This window comes from Oncorhynchus clarkii, chromosome 32, assembly GCF_045791955.1.
Source record: "Oncorhynchus clarkii lewisi isolate Uvic-CL-2024 chromosome 32, UVic_Ocla_1.0, whole genome shotgun sequence".
Lineage (NCBI taxonomy): Eukaryota > Metazoa > Chordata > Actinopteri > Salmoniformes > Salmonidae > Oncorhynchus > Oncorhynchus clarkii.
The window spans coordinates 34,644,478-34,664,674 of NC_092178.1; the positions used below are offsets into that span (position 1 = coordinate 34,644,478).

Here is a 20,197-nt window from a genome sequence, read left to right on the forward strand (position 1 = left end):
GAGTGCTGCATCAGAGGACCTGACCTACACAATCACCCGACCTCAACCCAATTGAGATGGTTTGGGATGAGTTGAACCGCAGAATGAAGGAAAAGCAGTCAACAAGTGCTCAGCATATAAGGGAACTCCAAGACTGTTGAAAAAGCATTCCATGTTAAGCTGGTTGAGAGAATGCTAAGAGTGTGCAAAGCTGTCATCAAGGCAAAGCGTGGCTATTTGAATAATTTAAAATATATTTTGATTTCTTACTATTTTCTACATTGTAAAATAAAAACCCTTGAAAGAGTGTGTGTCAAGACTTTTGACTTGTGCTGTGTGTATGTGCGTTTGTTATATGTAGGCTATATACTTGGTTTCTACATAATGAGTTCCGTCCAGTCTTTATATAGCGTAATAATGTTTGGTACGGTTAGACCTCTATCACAGACCTTCTTGTAGGCCCCATGTGGACTGTAAAACATTTGGTCACAGAAATGGCTTTAATAGAGATGTACTGACAGTTTTGGCACGGTATTGCTGGTTTCTATGCATTTTATTGGGCCCATTTTACAGTCTCTTCTTGAGTGTTTTGGACTGCTGGGTAATTGAGTCTTCATCCTTTGAAATGTTTTTCTCAATACTATTCGTTTGTATGACTGGCACATCTTTCAGCCATTTTAACTGCTATGGCTATGTTGTAGCTCTAATGGGTTCGAGATGAGACAAGTGACTGTCCTTGTGTTTTGTCACTCCATCACTGTTTTATCATGCTGATGTTTATAATATACAGTATGTTCCTATAATTACTGTGGAAATCTGTGATTCAATGCTGGATCGGCACCTCGGTCTTCAGGGCTTTTTCTTTCTTGAACTGCGCATTTTTATATGTATAGCTTGCTGGAGAATCGCATGTGGTTGCCCAATAGTTACAAGAACAAGTAGCCTAACTCGATATAATGCAAAATTTAAAGCAGTGATGCTAAGGGCCCTGAACACTGGAGGAACTTCTATTCATAGCTAGAATTATTTGATAACATCTGGGTCCGTGTCCACAGAGCGTCTCGGAGGAGGAGTGCTGATCTAGGATCTGTCCATGTATTCATTATGCACTAAAAAGCGTAGAGCAGCAGTGACACTCCTACTGAGTATCCGCTTTGTGGATACGGACCCTGAGAGATAGATGTACATCTATCTAAGTTAGCTTTAGTAGGAATGGATTGAATAACACATGGCACCTAGGTGTGTATCAGCAAAATTTGTTGTTGATATAACTGAAAGGGTGGTAGCCTGCAGTCTTATCACAGTGTAAAGTATTTGCTCATCTGTAGAATAGACAATTCTGGGCACGTCTTATATTGTACAGTGTCTATTCCATACGTGAACGTTCTGCCCTGTTGAGTAAGCTTCCGGTGCGGTCTAGTACGTGGAGGTTTTGCCTGCATGCTTCTTGCAATGGGATGAACTGTGTGTAATAGGATCTTACGGTAGAAGTTGCCTCGGACCACAGATCTAGGGTCAGATTCTCCTACCCCCCCCCCCCCCCCCCCATCCTAATCACCCCCATTAGTTGTATGTAAAAAGATCTGACCCTGTATCACTGGGAAGGTGCAACTTCTACCCGCACCATGTGCGTGGTGCAGGCAGGAAGCTGGGGAGTTGTATCTGCTGTGTCGGCTGGTTAAACCGGGGGGTTCACTAAGAGCGTAGGGACTCTCTCCGCAGAATAAGACCGTGGCCACGCCCAACCAGGGCGTGTGGGACATGCGGGGGAAGCAGTTCTACGCCGGGATCGAGATCAAGGTGTGGGCCGTGGCCTGCTTCGCCCCACAGAAACAGTGCAGAGAGGACCTCCTCAAGTGAGTCATCTGTCATCTTTTCCTATTCCCACAAATCTCCATAGCCCTGCTTAGTCTGTGTGGTGATCATTACTCATTTAGGGCCAAATCCAAACTTTTAAGATATGTTATCCAAAATATGATGTACATCTCCCATTGATGTATGCATACTAGTTACACAAATATATCTTAAGTTAGGATTTTGACCACAGAATTTCAACTTACTGTTCAACATTTTGAATGCAGTATTCTGGCTCTAGACTAGATTCCCTGAAGGTTTGTTCATGGTTTTCTAGGAGCTTCACAGACCAGCTGAGGAAGATCTCGAAGGACGCGGGGATGCCCATCCAGGGACAGCCGTGTTTCTGTAAATACGCCCAGGGAGCGGACAGCGTGGAACCCATGTTCAAACACCTGAAGATGTCCTATGTGGGACTGCAGCTCATCGTGGTCATCCTGCCTGGCAAAACCCCTGTCTACGGTAAGAATCATACTACTTTAGTTGGGAAATCTATTCTTTATTTGGGGAAATCTATTATGTTGAAAGAAGGGCAAACTAACTTCAACTAGGTTGTCCGTCTCTTCCTAGTGTCTTTAAAAACAAATATGCATTTCCTCTTATGGATTTATATAAGATATTTGATAAAATATAATTGGAAGGCTTGAAAATGGTGGTAGGGGAGCAAACCTCCCTCAATTTCCACTAGTGACTTGAGGAACACTAGTTCACTACTCATGCTTAAAATGTTAAGAGAAGCAATCTACTAGCTACTCTTGCATTTGAGAATATTAGAGCTCAATTACTTTTCTGTGTCCCTATGGTCCTGGTGCCACAGCGGAGGTGAAGCGGGTAGGAGACACTCTCCTGGGCATGGCCACTCAGTGTGTCCAGGTGAAGAACGTGGTGAAGACGTCCCCCCAAACCCTCTCCAACCTCTGCCTCAAGATCAACGCCAAACTGGGTGGCATCAACAACGTCCTTGTGCCCCATCAGAGGTGGCAACCACACACACACACACACACTCATACATGCAATTTTAAAGAGTTACAATTCATATAAGGAAATCAGTTAATTTAAATAAATTCATTAGGCCCTAATCTATGTAATTTCACATGACTGGGCAGGGGTGCGGCCATGGTGAGCCAATCAGAAATTATTTTTTCTCCACAAAAGGGCTTTATTACAGACAAATACTCCTCAGCACCCCCACCACCCCTCAGACGATCCTGCAGGTGAAGAAGCTGGCTATGGAGGTCCTGGGCTGGTGTGGGTTACAAGTGGTCTGCGGTTGTGAGACTGGTTGGACATGCTGCTAAATTCTCTAAAATGACGTTGGATGCAGCTTATGGTTGATAAATTAACATTAAATTCTCTGGCAACAGCTCTGGTGGACATTCCTGCAGTCAGCATGCCAATTGCACGCTTCCTCAACTTGAGACATCTTTTATTGTCCCCAGCACAAGGGGAACAGCACAAGGGGAATCAGCTTCTTCATATCCCACACTTGTCAGGTGGCTGGATTATCTTGGCAAAGGAGAAATGCTCACGAAAAGGGATATAAACAAATCTGTACACAAAATTTGCGAGAAATCAGCTTTTTGTGTGTATGGAAAATGTCTGATTTTAAAAAATATATCTATATTTTAGCACATGAAACCAACACTTTACATGTTGCGTTTATGTGTTTGTTCAATGTGGTATACTCAAGATTGTGTCTCGCTACAAGTGATGTTGTTCTCACGATGGTCTTCCAAGCCTTCATGGCTTTGAAGAAATTGCCTAAAGGCAACACTGATGCAGTACAACTGTGAATAAAACAGCCCACTGCTTAATCATCAATGAAAGCACAATACACCCACACAACATACAATTGCCTATCCACATTCTGTTATGTCCATAACAAGTCAATCAATTCTCAAATGTATTATGCTGAAGACTTATACCTCTGCTCTAAGAGCAAAGCAACACTCATACACACACACACACACATACATTTATTTTATTGCCATCTCTTTATAAAAAAAAAAAAACATGTAAATAATGTAAACCTCTCCCTACCTCCAGACCCTCTGTGTTCCAGCAACCTGTCATCTTCCTGGGGGCGGACGTTACTCACCCTCCAGCCGGCGACGGCAAGAAGCCCTCCATCGCGGCGGTGGTGGGCAGCATGGACGGCCACCCCAGCCGCTACTGTGCCACGGTGCGCGTGCAGACGTCGCGCCAGGACCTGTCCCAGGAGCAGCTGTACAGCCAGGAGGTCATCCAGGACCTGACCAACATGGTGCGCGAGCTGCTGATCCAGTTCTACAAGTCCACGCGCTTCAAGCCCACCCGCATCATCTACTACCGCGGCGGCGTGTCCGAGGGCCAAATGAAACAGGTGAGGAGGGGGTGACTGGGAGGGTTTGATGCGTGTCGTTTCGGTTCATTAGGGTTTGTGGGTTTTCAAGTTTTGACTCTGTTCTGAATTGACCGTTGAATGACATTGCTTTATGATTTCTCATTTTGAGTCGGTGGCTGCTTATCCCTTTAAAAGGTGCGGCCCCTCGCACCCCAGCAAAACCATGGTGTCCTATCAGTGTTGGGCGTTGACGGTTCAATACTGACTCAAAGTATATCCAGGCGGATCTCCCTCTCCAATTAACCCTGTCTCTACAACTTGAGATATAATGTAAAGGATAGAAGAGAACAAGTTTGGTCCCTAGTGATTTGTGCCACAGTGCTCTGGATATAGCATCTCACTGCGTTTACACAGACAGCCCGATTCTGATCTTTTGCTCAATTATTGGTCTTTTGACCAATCGGATCAGATCTTTGGCCAATAATTGGGCAAAAGATCAGAATTGGGCTACCTGTGTAAACGCAGCCAACTTTGACTCAACCAGAGAATAATATCAATGCATTTTTTGAATCTCACTGTTTCTATGTCTGTGTGGGTGGCTGTATGTAGGTGGCGTGGCCAGAGCTGATAGCAATCAGGAAGGCCTGTATCAGCTTGGAGGAGGACTACCGACCGGGCATCACCTACATCGTGGTTCAGAAACGCCACCACACTCGCCTCTTCTGCTCAGACAAGGCCGAGAGGGTGAGTGGAGACCCATGTAGAGCAGTGGTGTCAACTCAATTCCTGGAGGGCTGTGTCTGTGGTTTTTGAGGGAACTTCCTAAGCAATTACCTTTTTCAAATGATCGATCAAGTACATGGGAGGGGCGAGGACACCCATCCCTCTGGGAATTGTGTTTGACATCCCTGATGTAGAGGGTACAGTTAACCGCAGGTCTAGGATCAGATTACCCACCTGTAAACCATTTGTGGATAAAACGACATCTGTACCAGGCCTTTGGCAGTGTTTCAATACTTTTTAAATGGGTTGCAGAGCGAGTTAGCCCCTCTTCAGCTTGCACCCCAGCATATCCAGTGTCTTTAATCGCAACTATCCCCCCCCTACAGGTTGGAAAGAGTGGCAACGTCCCAGCCGGAACCACGGTGGACAGCACAATCACCCACCCCTCCGAGTTTGACTTCTACCTGTGCAGCCATGCTGGGATCCAGGGCACCAGCCGGCCCTCCCACTACCACGTCCTGTGGGACGACAACTGCTTCACGGCCGACGAGCTCCAGCTGCTCACCTACCAGCTGTGCCACACCTACGTCCGCTGCACCCGCTCAGTCTCCATCCCCGCGCCAGCTTACTACGCCCGGCTGGTGGCTTTCCGCGCCCGCTACCACCTGGTGGACAAAGATCACGACAGGTACTGAGGAAAGTGGCAAGGCACAAGTTCTGAATACTGAGGGGTATCACAGATATACAGTGCCCTCTGTAGTTATTGGGACCGTTTTCTTTTGGCTCTGTACTTCAGCACTTCGGATTTGAAATGATACAATGACTGAGGTTAAAGTGCAGACTGTCTGCTTTAATTTGAGGTTATATTCATCCATATCGGGTGAACCATTTAGAAATTACACCACTTTTTGTATGTAGTCCCCCCATTTTAGGAGACCAAAAGTACTGGGACAACATCAACAAATTTGTTGGCTGCACTTGCTGTTTGTTTTTGGATGCGTTTCAGAGTATTTTGTGCCCAGTATAAATGAATGGTAAATGTATTAATAAATTTGGAGTCACTTTTATTGTAAATAACAATATATAATACATTTCTAAACACTTCTACATTAATGTGGATTCTACCATGATTACGGATAATCCTGAATGAATCATGAATAATGATGAGTGAGAAAGTTACACACACATATCATACCCCAAAAAAACTCCCTTTATTGTAATGGTGAGAGGTTAGCATGTATGATATTTGTGTGTCTAACTTTCTCACGCATCATTATTCACGATTCATTCAGGATGATCCGTAATCATGGTAGAATCCACATTAATGTAGAAGTGTTTAGAAACATTCTATTCTTATTTACAATAAAAGTGACTCCAAAATGACAACATTATTTACCATTCATTTATATTGGGCACAAAATACTGTGCATCCAACAAATTTGTTGAGTTTGTCCCAGTACTTTTGGTCTCCTAAAATGGGGGGACTACATACAAAAAGTGGTGTAATTTCTAAATGGTTCACCCGATATGGATGAATATAACCTCAAATTAAAGCAGACAGTCTGCACTTTAACCTCAGTCATTGTATCATTTCAAATCAAAAAACATGCTTCACTGTCCCAGTAATTACACAGGGGACTGTATATGAAATGTCCTTTTAGCCTGAACAGACACTAATGGGCTGTGTTAGCTGCCCTATATGTTAGATTTATATCTGCAACATATTATGCATCTAGCTTTACTTAATATACCATTTTTGTTTGGCATGTTGATGTAAATACATTCTGGTAGATTTAGTTCAAAATGACCGTAAGTTGTAATGGTGCAACCAAACAGTTGGGCTTTTGCTTCTGTTACTTTATCATGTATCTGACCCCTTTCTCTTGTCCTGTCCTGCAGTGCGGAGGGCAGCCACGTGTCGGGCCAGAGTAACGGTCGGGACCCCCTGGCTCTAGCCAAAGCAGTCCAGATCCACTATGATACCCAGCACACCATGTACTTCGCCTGAGCCACGCCAGCAATGGGTGCAGTTCTGTCCCTTCTCTCTCTCTCTCTCACTCTCTCTCTCCTCTGTCTCTCTCTTTTTTTGCCAGTCTCTCTATCTCTCTCTTGCGTCTTGATCTGCACCAAAGCGGTTCGAAGCCAGTGAAGTGTGCCAATGGAGTATTTTCCTTTTCGGGGAAAAAACGACATCCGGCGTTCCCGATTGAGCCGCCTTCTACCAGCAATCCGGCACTGAGAGACCGTGGGGTTTCCAATGTACAGAGAAAGCAAATACACGCATACACAAGTTGAGCCATTTTATTTTTTATTTTTCCTTTTGAATGTCTTTTTTTTTTCTTTTTTTGTAACACTGAGCAATGGAGCGGACTGACGCCAATCGTCAGTGACAGCTCCTCTAGCTAAGCAGGACTCTGTCTACTTTTTACCTCAAAGCCCCTTTGGGTGAAAACCTGTCATAAGGTCTTGGGTTGGTGGGGGTCATTGGGGGTATGCTTGGAAACATGGGTGGGGTGGACCTTTTTTTGAGAATATATTTCTTTTCCTTTTATGATCATGTTTTTCCTTTCTCCTTTTCTTCAGTCTTTTACAAGCGAGGTCACCTGGGTATCCATACCCATTACTCTTTCTTCTCCCATTTAGTGAAGAATAAGTGTGTTTGTGTATATATGTGTGCGTGTGTGTCTTTGCGTGTGTGTGTTTCATGGCAGGCCACTGAATTGTAAAGGGAAAATCAAGGAGATAACTGCTGTAAATGCCTCAGATTTGATGTTTTTATATTCACACATTACATATATATAAATATTTACATCTATAGAACAGATTGAACTATACAGGCTTCACAGAGGCCGGTGGGTATATGTGTAGCAGTAGCAACCGTGGTTTAGCCGGTGTGGCTGACTGGGCAATGGGACCTATTGAATGGTTGAGAGCTTCGTGAGGGTTTACGGCATTGGGCTAAGCCGTCTTAGTTGGTGCCCCGTGTGAGGAAGGGGATCCATCCCTTAAACTTGTTTGTCTCAACGGTTATGACATTGTTGGGGTGGAGCATGTTTTTTAGCAAGGCGCTAGTCGTCTGAATTTTTCAGAGCAGGAAAACACATTCACTTAACTTTTGGGGTCTCCTTTGCTACCGGCCAATTCATTGCACTGACCGGGGACGCTAGGTAAAGCAACAGAGGGCACTCTTCTCTTACCTTTATGCATTTATACATACAAATCAAAAAGCAGAATTTGTAAGAGTTTAATATAAAACTGTTTTTGTGGCTAATCTTAACTATTGTTCAGACATAGTTGGTATATTTGATGTTGTTCTTATTGTTGTTGTTAATGTTCTTATCTACGATTATGATAATTATCAAACCGGCAGCAACCAGATGTGTAGTTAGGAGATCAGTGGCTGGGTTTAGAGTTAGACACTTTGTAGCATTCTGGCCTCCGGTGTGGGGGAGGCCCAAGGTGGGGGGCCTCCGGCGTGGGGGAGGCCCAAGGTGTATCAGTTTATGCGCCCTTCTGCTCCTCAGTTATGTAGTAGTTTATGGTGGTAGGGAATGGTTTGGCTGTGTTCTCCAGTAGGGAACATCTGTGTTGATCTATCACCGTTACTCCTGACTGGTAAAACAGGAGGCTACCATCAGTGCTCATCTGGTGAGTATTGTTGGCAGCAGGGGGTTTCGGTTCGAATGGATGAAAGGTGACAATCAGAGCTGGCATTAGGAAGAAACTGGGACAGACAGTGGTAAAAAAAAGAGGTATGCAATAGGCAATGAGTTACATTTTTAGAACTTCATAATGTGTTTCTATGATAGTTTGTGTGTATTTGAACAAGTATATCTATCCAAGTCTAAACTTCTGGTATTTTTTAATGAAATAATGTTTTGAACACCAGATATGAACATAAAGCATAAGCACTGCCCTTGGATCTAATGACACCTGACCAGTCACGACCGCGGTTAAAGATCCAATTTAACCACAGTCGTGGGTATGGTTGTGCATAACTCGCGGTGAGGATGGGACGGGGGTCGACGGCGGCGTGCACGCCTCGTCAGGGGGGGTCGGCTCAGCGAGAAACCCTTTTGTAATAAACCATACGTTAAGCAGCAGGTTTGCTATGAATGAGTTTTGAGCGCCTACCTGTCGAGGGCGTGGGCGCTTGCCTGTGGGAGGGGAAGCATGGTGGCGGTTGCAGTTACATGCAATAAGTTTGAGGGGCGGGGCTAAGCTGTAGTGGAGACGTGCACTAGTTTTCCCACGCGGCAAGGGTGCTGGCGTTGATTCAGCCTGGTGTGGTAGTCTGCAGAGTGTGTTCCTGTGGGTGTGGCCAGACTGGAGCATTGTCCAGGATGTGGGTGTGGTCTCCTAGCAGGGGATCCAAAGGCGGTGATGACTCCCCAGTTTTGAACATATTATCATTGCAAAGCAATATTAACCCAGAATCCAGTTTTCGAATGAGGAAAAAGCTCTAATTCTTCTCGTCGACGTGGCTGTTGGTCTGCTCTCTGTCGCCGTTTGTGTTTCTGTAACTAGTTTTGTTGCCTGTATCAATCAGTGGGAATGTGCATTCAGTGGACTAGCTCTTTAGGCTCTGAGAATAAACATTTAAAAAAGGTAACATTTAGACTTTGCTCGCCTGCATGCCAGAGTATTGTCTCTAAAAAAATCTCTTTAGAATTATATTTATTAAGAGACAGGAGGGGGAAAAAATATGGTAAATGTTTATGAATTTAGTGAGACTGTTATAGGCTAGCAATATTGTCCACTCTCCTCGAGACGTATTTGAAAGATTCCTACACAAATGTCAGTAAAAAACGGAGGCACAGGCCACTAGAGGTTGAGCGTTCGAGCCTTTATGTCGTGGCCCGAAGACAAACGAGGTACTTTCTTCAAAAGTGGGCCCGGTAAAGACTTGAACTCTCTCGCCCCCGCACAGGCTTCAGTGTAGCGTCCATTTAGGCCTCCACTTCCTGGTTTGTGCCCCTGCCACGCCTCTTGGGGCTGTCCTGTCTTGTGGCACCACCCTGCTGGCCACCCACACAAGCGCACTTCCTCTCTGTGGGGGGCCTCGGCCCAAGGTGTCCACGGCCACAGGAATACCTCCTTTTTAACCTTTTTAACGAACCATTCTTTCTGTGCCCCGTTTGAAAGAGAGCATGATTTTATTTTTTAATTCCTCTTTGATATAATGACTACAGGTTTGTTATTTGACATTGTGTAATTTAATTTTCTTCTTTATTCTGGTGTGTAGCTCTGCTGTTTTCTGCTAGTGGTCTGAGCTGTGTGACTGTCCAATAGCAATAGAAAGGTACCCTGTCTGACCTGCTGGGGAGGGGGTGGGGCTTCCTCAGGCCCCTCCCACAAAGGCGCCTAATCACTCGCTGTATTGCTATGTGACATGTTGAATTATTTTTTTAATTTTTTTTTTAGCCTGCAGGGAATATTTGTGTTATTGTGCAAAGTAATAAATTGGTATTTTATGCCTATATCATACGCTGGTGTTTCCTCTCTTCATTCCTTTATTGCTTTTTACCCCAACACCACACATGACACAAAGGGCAAATGCTAGTCTTCTGCTCCATTTACAATGTATAATAAATGAGTTGTGTGATTACAGGGCTGCCACTGTAGAGAATTTAATGTACAGTATAATAGAACTAGTCCACAATCACAACTAGAGATACTACATTAATCTGTCAGTAGATGGCATCATTCTCTCAATGAGCAGAACAAGTCACTTACCAGTCTACTGGCTGAGCAAAAACAGTCTGAGGAGATGGGACTCCTGAAAACCCCCTCCTCACTCAGTTTAGCTTAACAAAAGATAAGACACTGTCATTTTATAACAAAGCCACTATCATGTACCAAAGATCAATTGTAAATCTAAAGGCAGCATTTGTTGACTTGGACAATGTAGTCAGCTGATACAACTATCTTGGAGATGATTACACAATCAGGGATGTCCATCTTGAACAATTACTGCTATTGTGTGTGTTAGGGTGTGCACTGCCTGTTCCGTCAAACATGTTCTGTGTGTGTGGAGCACCAACTGGACAAATCAATGAAAACCTGGCGACTTATATTTGGGTTTTGAACATTTGTTTAGACTTTCATGTATTCTTTCGTGTGTGCTAATGATTCCGGTGGATTTCCGCAATAGCCTTCATTTATGATGTGGTATTCATCATATGCAGTACCATGGGCCAATATGTCTCATTCACAATGGACAGCCTGTGCATCCCCATCCTCCCTCCCCCTTTCCCCCTCTCTTGTATCACTGCCCCTCCTATTCCATTTCCTGTGTCCCGTGCTGTTGTCATGACCACCGTTGCCAAGGAGAGGTCACACTCGCACGAGAAAGGGAACTCGAACCGCAGATCTTGTTACCATACTATTTAATTAATCAGCACACCAAGGTTCAATGAGATGTGGTGAGCGAGGAGATCAGAAACGAACAACTGATAAGCAAAATAAAGAATTTGTTCTCTGTCAGTCACACCGTTAACAATGTAAATCCATTGATATAATCCACAAGATGGGATATCAGCCCTTGATATGGAAGACCAGTGCTTTGTGACCATAGACATCGATTCAATCTCTCTTGAATGAGAAGAAACAGACGATCTCAATGGAAAAATGACACTCGCTGCACTTATTTTTTGTGAGTAAATTTTAGGGAGACTTGTTTAGGCAACACCACTTTTCTCCATCCCTTAGATGGAGAGTGAATGCTTACACCTGACCTGTATTTCTCACGTGGGTGTTCTGCTTTGTAGTCTGATTCATTCTGCTCGCAACAGTCACTCCACCTAGCAGCCTTTTTTTTGTTGCCATTTCTCCCTTTCACTGCAGCACCCCCAGACAAAAAGCAGAGTTGTAAAAGCTCATTTAGCGCAAAGCAGAGCATTTAAGCCCCATTGTAGAGGCCCCCTTGATTATCTTTGTATTAATTGATCCGCCTACAGACACCCCCCTCTCCCTCTCGCTGTACTGTCGAGTTCCCCTTCTCTTTCCAGACACGGTGTTGCTCTCACAGGTTGACGCTAAAACTGAGGTTGTTCTGAAGATGGGAGGGACGGATGTACTATTCCACTTACCTGGCAGTTTGACTAAGTGGTCTGGCCTGCTATCTATACCCTAACACCCAGATTGGACTGACTCATTTGGGTTTGCGTGCGTGGGGGGGGAAGGGCAGCAAGCTGAACCTGCGTCGAGTCTGAAGTGGCTCGGCAGGCTCTGAGCCCTTTGTGAGCATTGTGACGAAGACACTTCAACAGGCGCCAGCGGCAGATGCCTCTTCACTCTCCAAGGCTGTGTTCTTTAAGACACCATCATAACACATTTTAAGCTTTAGCGGTGAAACAACTTTGGCATCAACCATCAAGCTTTGGTTCATTTGGAGGCTAATTTAGGATGAACTTGGACAAAGGACATAAATGGACAAAGGCCTATTTGTGTTTTATCAAGACATCGGTTCATGTTTTGTTTATCTTCTGTGGACCTTTTTGCTCATAGAGGACTGTATCAGTTTTTTACTCCCAGCGAATCGAGTATCAGATTTGATCAGCCTGAAGTATCTAGGTAAGGCTACACCTAGATCAGCTCAGCGCTTGGGTGCGTGTGAAGTTAGAGGGCCAGAGCTGCTGACAGAAGTGGATGACATCAATTATACCCTAGCCACAAACCCACTAGGCCTGATGGTTCCGTTTCTGAAGCTCGATCAATCAAAAATAGGTGAGCTGCCACTAGCGGCTGCACAGCTATTGACTCTTCAATAATTCATCAGTTTGTAAGAGGGGGAAAGTAAGAGAGCTAGGAGTGACGGATGGTGGTGGAGGAAGAGAAGACAATCACCGGGGGGGAAAAAGTAGAAAAACGGTGAGTTGAAGACATCTGACTAGATGTTGGAAAGAAACAGAGACATAAGAAGCTTGAGAAGGGAAGGTAGTTTAAGACAGGACAGTGAGTGACTCAAATTCAGGATTGTGAAAGGCCCAGACAGAGAGAGCAGGTGGAGCAAAGGAGTGGGCCTTGAAGTGAGAAAGAGGCCATAGACAAGTGTTTTAAACAGTTTCAGGTGGTCAGAAGACATCGAGAGCAGCCATCATGGTCAACACAGGCATGCAGCTGATCAGCTTCACCTGCGCGGTGACAGGTTGGGTCATGGCCATTGCTGTGACGGCCTTGCCTCAGTGGAAGGTGTCAGCCTTCATCGGCAGCAACATCCTCACCTCCGAGATCAAGTGGGAGGGCATCTGGATGAGCTGCATCTACCAGACCACGGGCCACATGCAGTGCAAGACCTACGACTCCATGCTGGCTCTGCCCCCGGACCTCCAGGCAGCTCGTGCCCTCATGTGTGTGGCCATCTTCCTGGGCTGGTTGTCCTGCACCGTGTCCTGCTGCGGCATGAAGTGCACCACGTGCGCTGGTGACGACCGTCGCGCCAAGGCGGGCATCGCCCTCTCCGGCGGCGTGCTATTCATCCTGACGGGCCTGTGCGTGCTGGTGCCCGTCTCCTGGACCGCCAACACGGTGGTCCAGGACTTCTACAACCCCAACGTGCCTGTCATGTACAAGCGAGAGCTTGGCCAGGCGATCTACCTGGGTTGGGCATCTGCAGTTATTCTGATAATCAGCGGGGCCGTGCTGAGCAGCACCTGCCCCCATATCGAGAGGGGAGGAGGGGAGTACCGCCGGGGATACATGGGCCGAAGCTTTCCTAACTTGCGCCCCTCCCCCCTCGCACCTGATCCTCCGAAACCTATCACCTCTAACAGCGTGCCCCTGAAAGAATATGTGTAGTCAGAGAAAATGTGTGAATATAATTGTATGAATTGGAGTATGGGAAGGAGCAAGGTTGAGAAGAGGAAGTAGAAGGCAGGCAAAGGAAACATTTTTTGGACTGTGAGTGGGGGTGAGGAGTTGTGACCTGGAAGGTTTTGAAGATGGGAAGCATTGGATTTGAAGCTCTACTCTGCAGTGATCTTTCACTCTTTTACTGTGAACCTGATGCATTTTTATTTATTGGAACTAATATTTTTCAAATGTATTTGTACATATTCATCTCTACATAGAGACTTTCCATTATGCCTATCATTATTCACCTCATTTGTATTCTAATGTATTTATTGACTACAATACACATTTATTACATCGTGATATATAGCATTAGTGCACAGACAGCTCACAATACTTCAGCGAATGCCTGGAAGACACGACATCAATCACCATAAACATCTTTAAGATATTCGTTTTGTGTGCCTTGTGTTGTGAAGATTTTATTGATTTCTTTCACAATTCTTCTCAGATGTCTGTTAAATTACTTCACAGATTTTGTCTCATGACTATGTAATGGAGTTTGAATAAGTCAAAATTGTAAAAGAATAAACAGATTTTCCCAAGGGTGTTTGAATGTTTTTTTTTTTTTACAAATGTTTAGTTCATGACAAACTGATCTTTTTTCATTGTTTGCCCAGAGTATTGGGGGCCTCATATCTGTGCTAAATGTTCAGCTGTGCACAACTCCAAATGTGTTCCTGTTGCTCTGACCTTGGGTAATATAATGATGGCTCAATCTAGCCCTCCTATAGGCTGTTGGAGTTCCTGTCAAATTAATTGTATCTTTCAGGTTAGCAAGGGCCAACCGTTTGATCTGAGGAAATGGGATCCTGAATAAAACAGATAGTTGGAGCAAGAGAGGTGTAACAAAAGTTGTCTATTTATTATTTCTCATATTATACTCCATGACATTTCAAATGTTTGTCCACAATAAAAAAATGTTGCTTCGAAGTCAACAGTGATACAACAGCAAAGACCTGAGCTAGAATGGTAACAGAGCTCTGTTACAATTCTGACGTTCTGTCCTCTGCCTTGTTCAGTCCTCTCCTTTGTCCACATCCAGTCCAGTCAGGTGCTCTGCACCGATCAGGGCTGACACATCCAAGTCAAGATCAACCTGACCCCAGTTTGTTATTTTACTCTTCAACCCATTACGGAGTCCTGTTATTGTAGACCATCTGAAAGTGGACAATCACATCCACCGGGTAGTCATCTTGCAGACATCCTGGTAGTTCTCTTTCACTGAGACTCAATGAAAAAGGACACTTTAAACAGTGTATCTGAAAGAGTATGCAGAATAACTACATGAGTTTATTACATTCGGTGAGGGTAATTACAGTGCCTTCAGAAAGTATTCACACCCCTAGACTTTTTCCACATTTCATTGTGTTTCAGACTGAATTTAAAATGGATTAAATTGAGATTGTGTCACTCAACACCCAATAATGTCAAATAGGAATTGTTTTTAGAAATGTTTACAAATTAATGAAAAATTAAAAGCTGAAATGTCTTGAGCCAATAAATATTCAACCCTTTTGTGATCGCAAGCCTTAACTTCAGAAGTAAAAATGTGCTTAACAAGTCACATAATAAGTTGCATGGACTCTGTGCGCAATATGTAAGGTCCCTCAGTCGTGCTGGGAATTTCAAGCACAGATTCAACCACAAAGTCCAGGGAGATTTTCCAATGCCTCGCAAAGGGCACTGATTGGTAGATTGGTAAAAAAAAACAGAAATTAAATATCCCTTTGAGCACGGTGCAGTTATTAACTACACTTGGATGGTGTATCGATCCACCCAGTCACTACAAAGATAGATGTCCTTCCTAACTCAGTCGCCAAAGAGGAAGGAAACCACTCAGGGATTTCACCATGAGGCCAATGGTGACTTTAAAACAGTTAAGAGTTTAATGGCTGTGATAGGAGATAACTGAGGATGGATCAGCAACATTGTAGTTACTCCACAATACTAACATAAATGACAGTGAAAAGAAGGAAGCCTGTACATAATACAAAACATGCATCCTGTTTGCAATAAGGCACTAAAGTAATACTGCAAAAACTGTGGCGAAGAAATTATATTTTAGCCCTGAATAGAAAGCGTTATGTTGTTTGGGGCAAATCCAATACAACACATCAGTGAGTACCACTCTCCATATTTTCAAGCATGGTGGTGGCTGCATCATGTTATGATATGCTTGTCATCGGCAAGGACTAGGAAGGTTTTTGGGGGATAAAAAGAAAGAGCTAAGCACAGGCAAAATCCTAGATGTAAAAAAAAATTCCAACAGACACTGGGAGACAAATTCCCCTTTCAGAAGGACAATACCCTAAAACACAAGGCCAAATATACACTGGAGTTACTTACCAAGATGATATTGAATGTTCCGAGTGGCCTAACTACAGTTTTGACTAAAATTGGCTTGAAAATCTATGACAAGACTTGAAAATGACTATCTAGCAATGATCAACAACCACCTAGGATCAAGAGAGACGCTCAAGTGTTTTAGTACTTTATCTCTTGACACAATGATGAAAATAATCATGGCCTCTAAACCTTCAAGCCGCATACTGGACCCTATTCCAACTAAACTACTGAAAGAGCTGCTTCCTGTGCTTGGCCCTCCTATGTTGAACATAATAAACGTCTCTCTATCCACCGGATGTGTACCAAACTCACTAAAAGTGGCAGTAATAAAGCCTCTCTTGAAAAAGCCAAACCTTGACCCAGAAAATATAAAAAACGATCGGCCTATATCGAATCTTCCATTCCTCTCAAAAATTTTAGAAAAGGCTGTTGCGCAACAACTCACTGCCTTCCTGAAGACAAACAATGTATACGAAATGCTTCAGTCTGGTTTTAGACCCCATCGTAGCACTAAGACTGCACTTGTGAAGGTGGTAAATGACCTTTTAATGGCATCAGACCGATGCTCTGCATCTGTCCTCGTGCTCCTAGACCTTAGTGCTGCTTTTGATACCATTGATCACCACATTCTTTTGGAGAGATTGGAAACCCAAATTGGTCTACACGGACGAGTTCTGGCCTGGTTTAGATCTTATCTGTCGGAAAGATATCAGTTTGTCTCTGAATGGTTTGTCTGACAAATCAACTGTAAATTTCTTGGGGATGTCATTCGAAAACATAATGTTAACTTTCACTGCTATGCGGATGACACACAGCTGTACATTTCAATGAAACATGGTGAAGCCCCAAAATTGCCCTCGCTAGAAGCATGCGTTTCAGACATAAGGAAGTGGATGGCTGCAAACTTTCTACTTTTAAACTCGGACAAAACAGAGATGCTTGTTCTAGGTCCCAAGAAACAAAGAGATCTTCTGTTGAATCTGACAATTAATCTTAATGGTTGTACAGTCGTCTCAAATAAAACTGTGAAGGACCTCGGCGTTACTCTGGACTGTGATCTCTCTTTTGAAGAACATATCAAGACCATTTCAAGGACAGCTTTTTTCCATCTACGTAACATTGCAAAAATCAGAAACTTTCTGTCCAAAAATGATGCAGAGAAATTAATCCATGCCTTTGTCACTTCTAGGTTAGACTACTGCAATGCTCTACTTTCCTGCTACCCGGATAAAGCACAAAATAAACTTCCGTTAGTGCTAAATACAGCTGCTAGAATCCTGACTAGAACCCAAAAAATGGATCATATTACTCCAGTGCTAGCCTCCCTACACTGGCTTCCTGTCAAGGCAAGGGCTGATTTCAAGGTGTTGCTGCTAACCTACAAAGCATTACATGGGCTTGCTCCTACCTATCTCTCTGATGTGGTCCTGCCGTACATACCTACACGTCACAAGACGCAGGCCTCCTAATTGTCCCTAGAATTTCTAAGCAAACAGCTGGAGGCAGGGCTTTCTCAAAGGGGGTTCCATTTTTATGGAATGGTTTGCCTACCCATGTAAGAGACGCAAACTCGGTCTCAACCTTTAAGTCTTTTCAATCATATGATTGAGTGTAGTCTGGCCCAGGAGTGGGAAGGTGAACGGAAAGGCTCTGGAATAACGAACCACCCTTGCTGTCTCTTCCTGGCCGGTTCCCCTCTTTCCACTGGGATTCTCTGCCTCTAACCCTATTACAGGGGCTGAGTCACTGGCTTACTGGGGCTCCATACCGTCCCTAGGAGGGGTGCGTCACTTGAGTGGGTTGAGTCACTGATGTGATCTTCCTGTCTGGGTTGGCGCCCCCCCTTGGGTTGTGCCGTGGCGGAGATCTTTGTGGGCTATACTCTGCCTTGTCTCAGGATGGTAAGTTGGTGGTTGACGATATCCCTCTAGTGGTGTGGGGGCTGTGCTTTGGCAAAGTGGGTGGGGTTATATCCTTCCTGTTTGGCCCTGTCCGGGGGTGTCCTCGGATGGGGCCACAGTGTCTCCTGACCCCTCCTGTATTTATGCTGCAGTAGTTTGTGTCGGGGGGCTAGGGTCAGTTTGTTATATCTGGAGTACTTCTCCTGTCCTATTCGGTGTCCTGTGTGAATTTAAGTGTCCTCTCTCTAATTCTCTCTTTCTCTCTCTCTCTGAGGACCTGAGCCCTAGGACCATGCCTCAGGACTACCTGACATGATGACTCCTTGCTGTCCCCAGTCCACTTGGCCGTGCTGCTGCTCCAGTTTCAACTGTTCTGCCTTATTATTATTTGACCATGCTGGTCATTTATGAACATTTGAACATCTTGGCCATGTTCTGTTATAATCTCCACCCGGCACAGCCAGAAGAGGACTGGCCACCCCACATAGCCTTGTTCCTCTCTAGGTTTCTTCCTAGGTTTTGGCCTTTCTAGGGAGTTTTTCCTAGCCACCGTGCTTCTACACCTGCATTGCTTGCCGTTTGGGGTTTTAGGCTGGGTTTCTGTACAGCACTTTGAGATACCAGCTGATGTACAAAGTGCTATATAAATAAATTTGATTTGAACATGACAGAGCTTGAAGAATTTTCTAAAGTATAATGTGCAAATATTGTACAATCCAGGTGTGCAAAGCTCTTAGAGACTTACCCATAAAGACTCACATCTGCAATCGCTGCCAAAGATGATTATAAAATGTATTGAAACAGGGGGTTGAATACTTATCTAATGAAGATATATTAGTGTTTAATCTTCTATAAAGTATTTTTATTTCATTTTATAATTTATTTGTCTTTGACAGAGTATTTTGTGTAGACCGTTGACAAAAAAAGTACAATTACATCAATTTTTATCCCACATTGTATCACAACAAAATGTATAAAAAGGTCAAGATGTGTGAATACTTCCTGAAAGCACTGTATATACAGAAAATAGAGCACCATTGATAGGTTTACCTGATATGCTCTCCTCTCCACTGGGTGTTTCCAGGGACTCCCATCTCTTGGGAGCAGTTTGCAGAAGGGAGAGGTCATCAGCCCTCAGTGTCAGCAGCAAGTTCTTTCTTCTCAGAAACCTGTACATGTAGATGAGGAAAACTATCTTTCTCACACAAATCAACAATAGGACCTTTTCCAAATGGTAGATTTCAAAATGTGTAATGCCACACACTGAATTGATGCGTTTCAGCTCCAAGCCTTCCTCAGCAGTATGCAGTCGAGAGGCATGCCCACAATAGATCACACACAATGAAAATGTATTGCGCACCCCTAGTACTGGTACAGTAATACAGTGACACAGGAAAGGATACTGTTGACGATAGTAACGCTCCGCATCCTGAAGCCACTCCAACATGTCAGCGATGGATGGAGCGACTGCAGATCTCTGGGTGCAGGTAGCTAGGTCAAGGCTGCCTATATTCTGCTCATACAACTGGAACGCACCAGACACCTGATTACTGATAGCATCTCGCACAGACTGGAGAGAACACCTGTAAGAAATATGAGAGTAATTTTTGGTTTCAAAAATGTGTTCAAGCTTTCTCTGCACTATTTTAAAGAGTTTATGGAGTGAGCTACCATTTATCTTACATTTTGTCAGTGAGTTTTCCCAAAACTATGTCCACTGCCTGTATGAGCTTGAAGTGAAGACGCTGGTGCAGATCAGGAAAGGTGTGAAGAGGGGTGTTGGCGATTTGGACCTTTTGAAACGCCCTCAACTGCTCTTCGAGGTTTCCAAGTGAAACCATTAAAGGCTTGCATTCAGCCAAAACCGAATTCCATACTTTCTGATTGTTCTCCAAGATTTGAAAACATTTTTTTAATGTTTGGTAAATCGAAAATAACACAGACTTCGACATTTGGCTAGCTAGTTTAGTTAACACACCTTACAACTCAGAACAGCGAAAGCCATGTGACTGGTGAAAAAAGACAACGAAATTATTTGCTGGAATAAATCTGATACACAGCGAAATAAATAAAACATTCAACTGAATCTAAAAACGGACGATGCCCTTCAAAAATGACTGTCACTTAAATTTTCCAGTCAACATTTGTACCTCCTCACGTTAATTTTATTACATTTCCGGTCAAGTGATCTAAACATGGTCGTTCTTCGAAATGA

At 44.0% G+C, this 20,197-nt stretch overlaps 4 protein-coding genes and 1 non-coding gene across 11 annotated transcripts in view; 4 read left to right on the forward strand and 1 right to left on the reverse strand.

Annotated features, from left to right (window-relative positions):
* LOC139391583 (protein argonaute-4-like) overlaps positions 1 to 10,366 on the forward strand; it is a 35,919-nt gene extending 25,553 nt beyond the window's left edge. For 5 of the 7 annotated variants that reach the window (XM_071138952.1, XM_071138956.1, XM_071138953.1 and 2 more), the window contains 8 exons: positions 1,687 to 1,835; positions 2,111 to 2,295; positions 2,651 to 2,810; positions 3,880 to 4,195; positions 4,766 to 4,900; positions 5,266 to 5,567; positions 6,779 to 8,338; positions 8,371 to 10,366. In XM_071138952.1, coding sequence (XP_070995053.1) covers positions 1,687 to 1,835; positions 2,111 to 2,295; positions 2,651 to 2,810; positions 3,880 to 4,195; positions 4,766 to 4,900; positions 5,266 to 5,567; positions 6,779 to 6,887 — 1,356 coding nt within the window. In that variant the 3' untranslated portion in view covers positions 6,888 to 8,338; positions 8,371 to 10,366. The remainder of the gene's footprint in view (positions 1 to 1,686; positions 1,836 to 2,110; positions 2,296 to 2,650; positions 2,811 to 3,879; positions 4,196 to 4,765; positions 4,901 to 5,265; positions 5,568 to 6,778; positions 8,339 to 8,370) is intronic. The other 2 variants (XM_071138954.1, XM_071138958.1) reach the window with 1 other exon arrangement.
* The window catches only part of LOC139391961 (uncharacterized), a 590,779-nt gene that overhangs the window by 31,034 nt on the left and 539,548 nt on the right, over positions 1 to 20,197 (forward strand). The window lies entirely within an intron of this gene.
* On the forward strand, positions 3,536 to 3,619 carry LOC139392471 (small nucleolar RNA SNORD35). Its single transcript, XR_011629682.1, has one exon. It is a non-coding gene; the product is annotated as a small nucleolar RNA SNORD35 (small nucleolar RNA).
* On the forward strand, positions 12,980 to 13,678 carry LOC139392324 (claudin-9-like). Its single transcript, XM_071140229.1, has one exon. The coding sequence runs from the start codon at positions 12,980 to 12,982 to the stop codon at positions 13,676 to 13,678; it is 699 nt and encodes a 232-aa protein (XP_070996330.1).
* LOC139392071 (AFG2 interacting ribosome maturation factor) lies at positions 14,573 to 20,168 on the reverse strand. The gene is made up of 4 exons (XM_071139760.1): positions 19,666 to 20,168; positions 19,386 to 19,565; positions 19,033 to 19,151; positions 14,573 to 14,994 (listed from the first exon to the last, which is right to left on the reverse strand). Exons 1-4 carry the CDS (start codon positions 19,932 to 19,934, stop codon positions 14,954 to 14,956), a joined length of 609 nt encoding a protein of 202 aa, XP_070995861.1. The 5' UTR covers positions 19,935 to 20,168; the 3' UTR covers positions 14,573 to 14,953.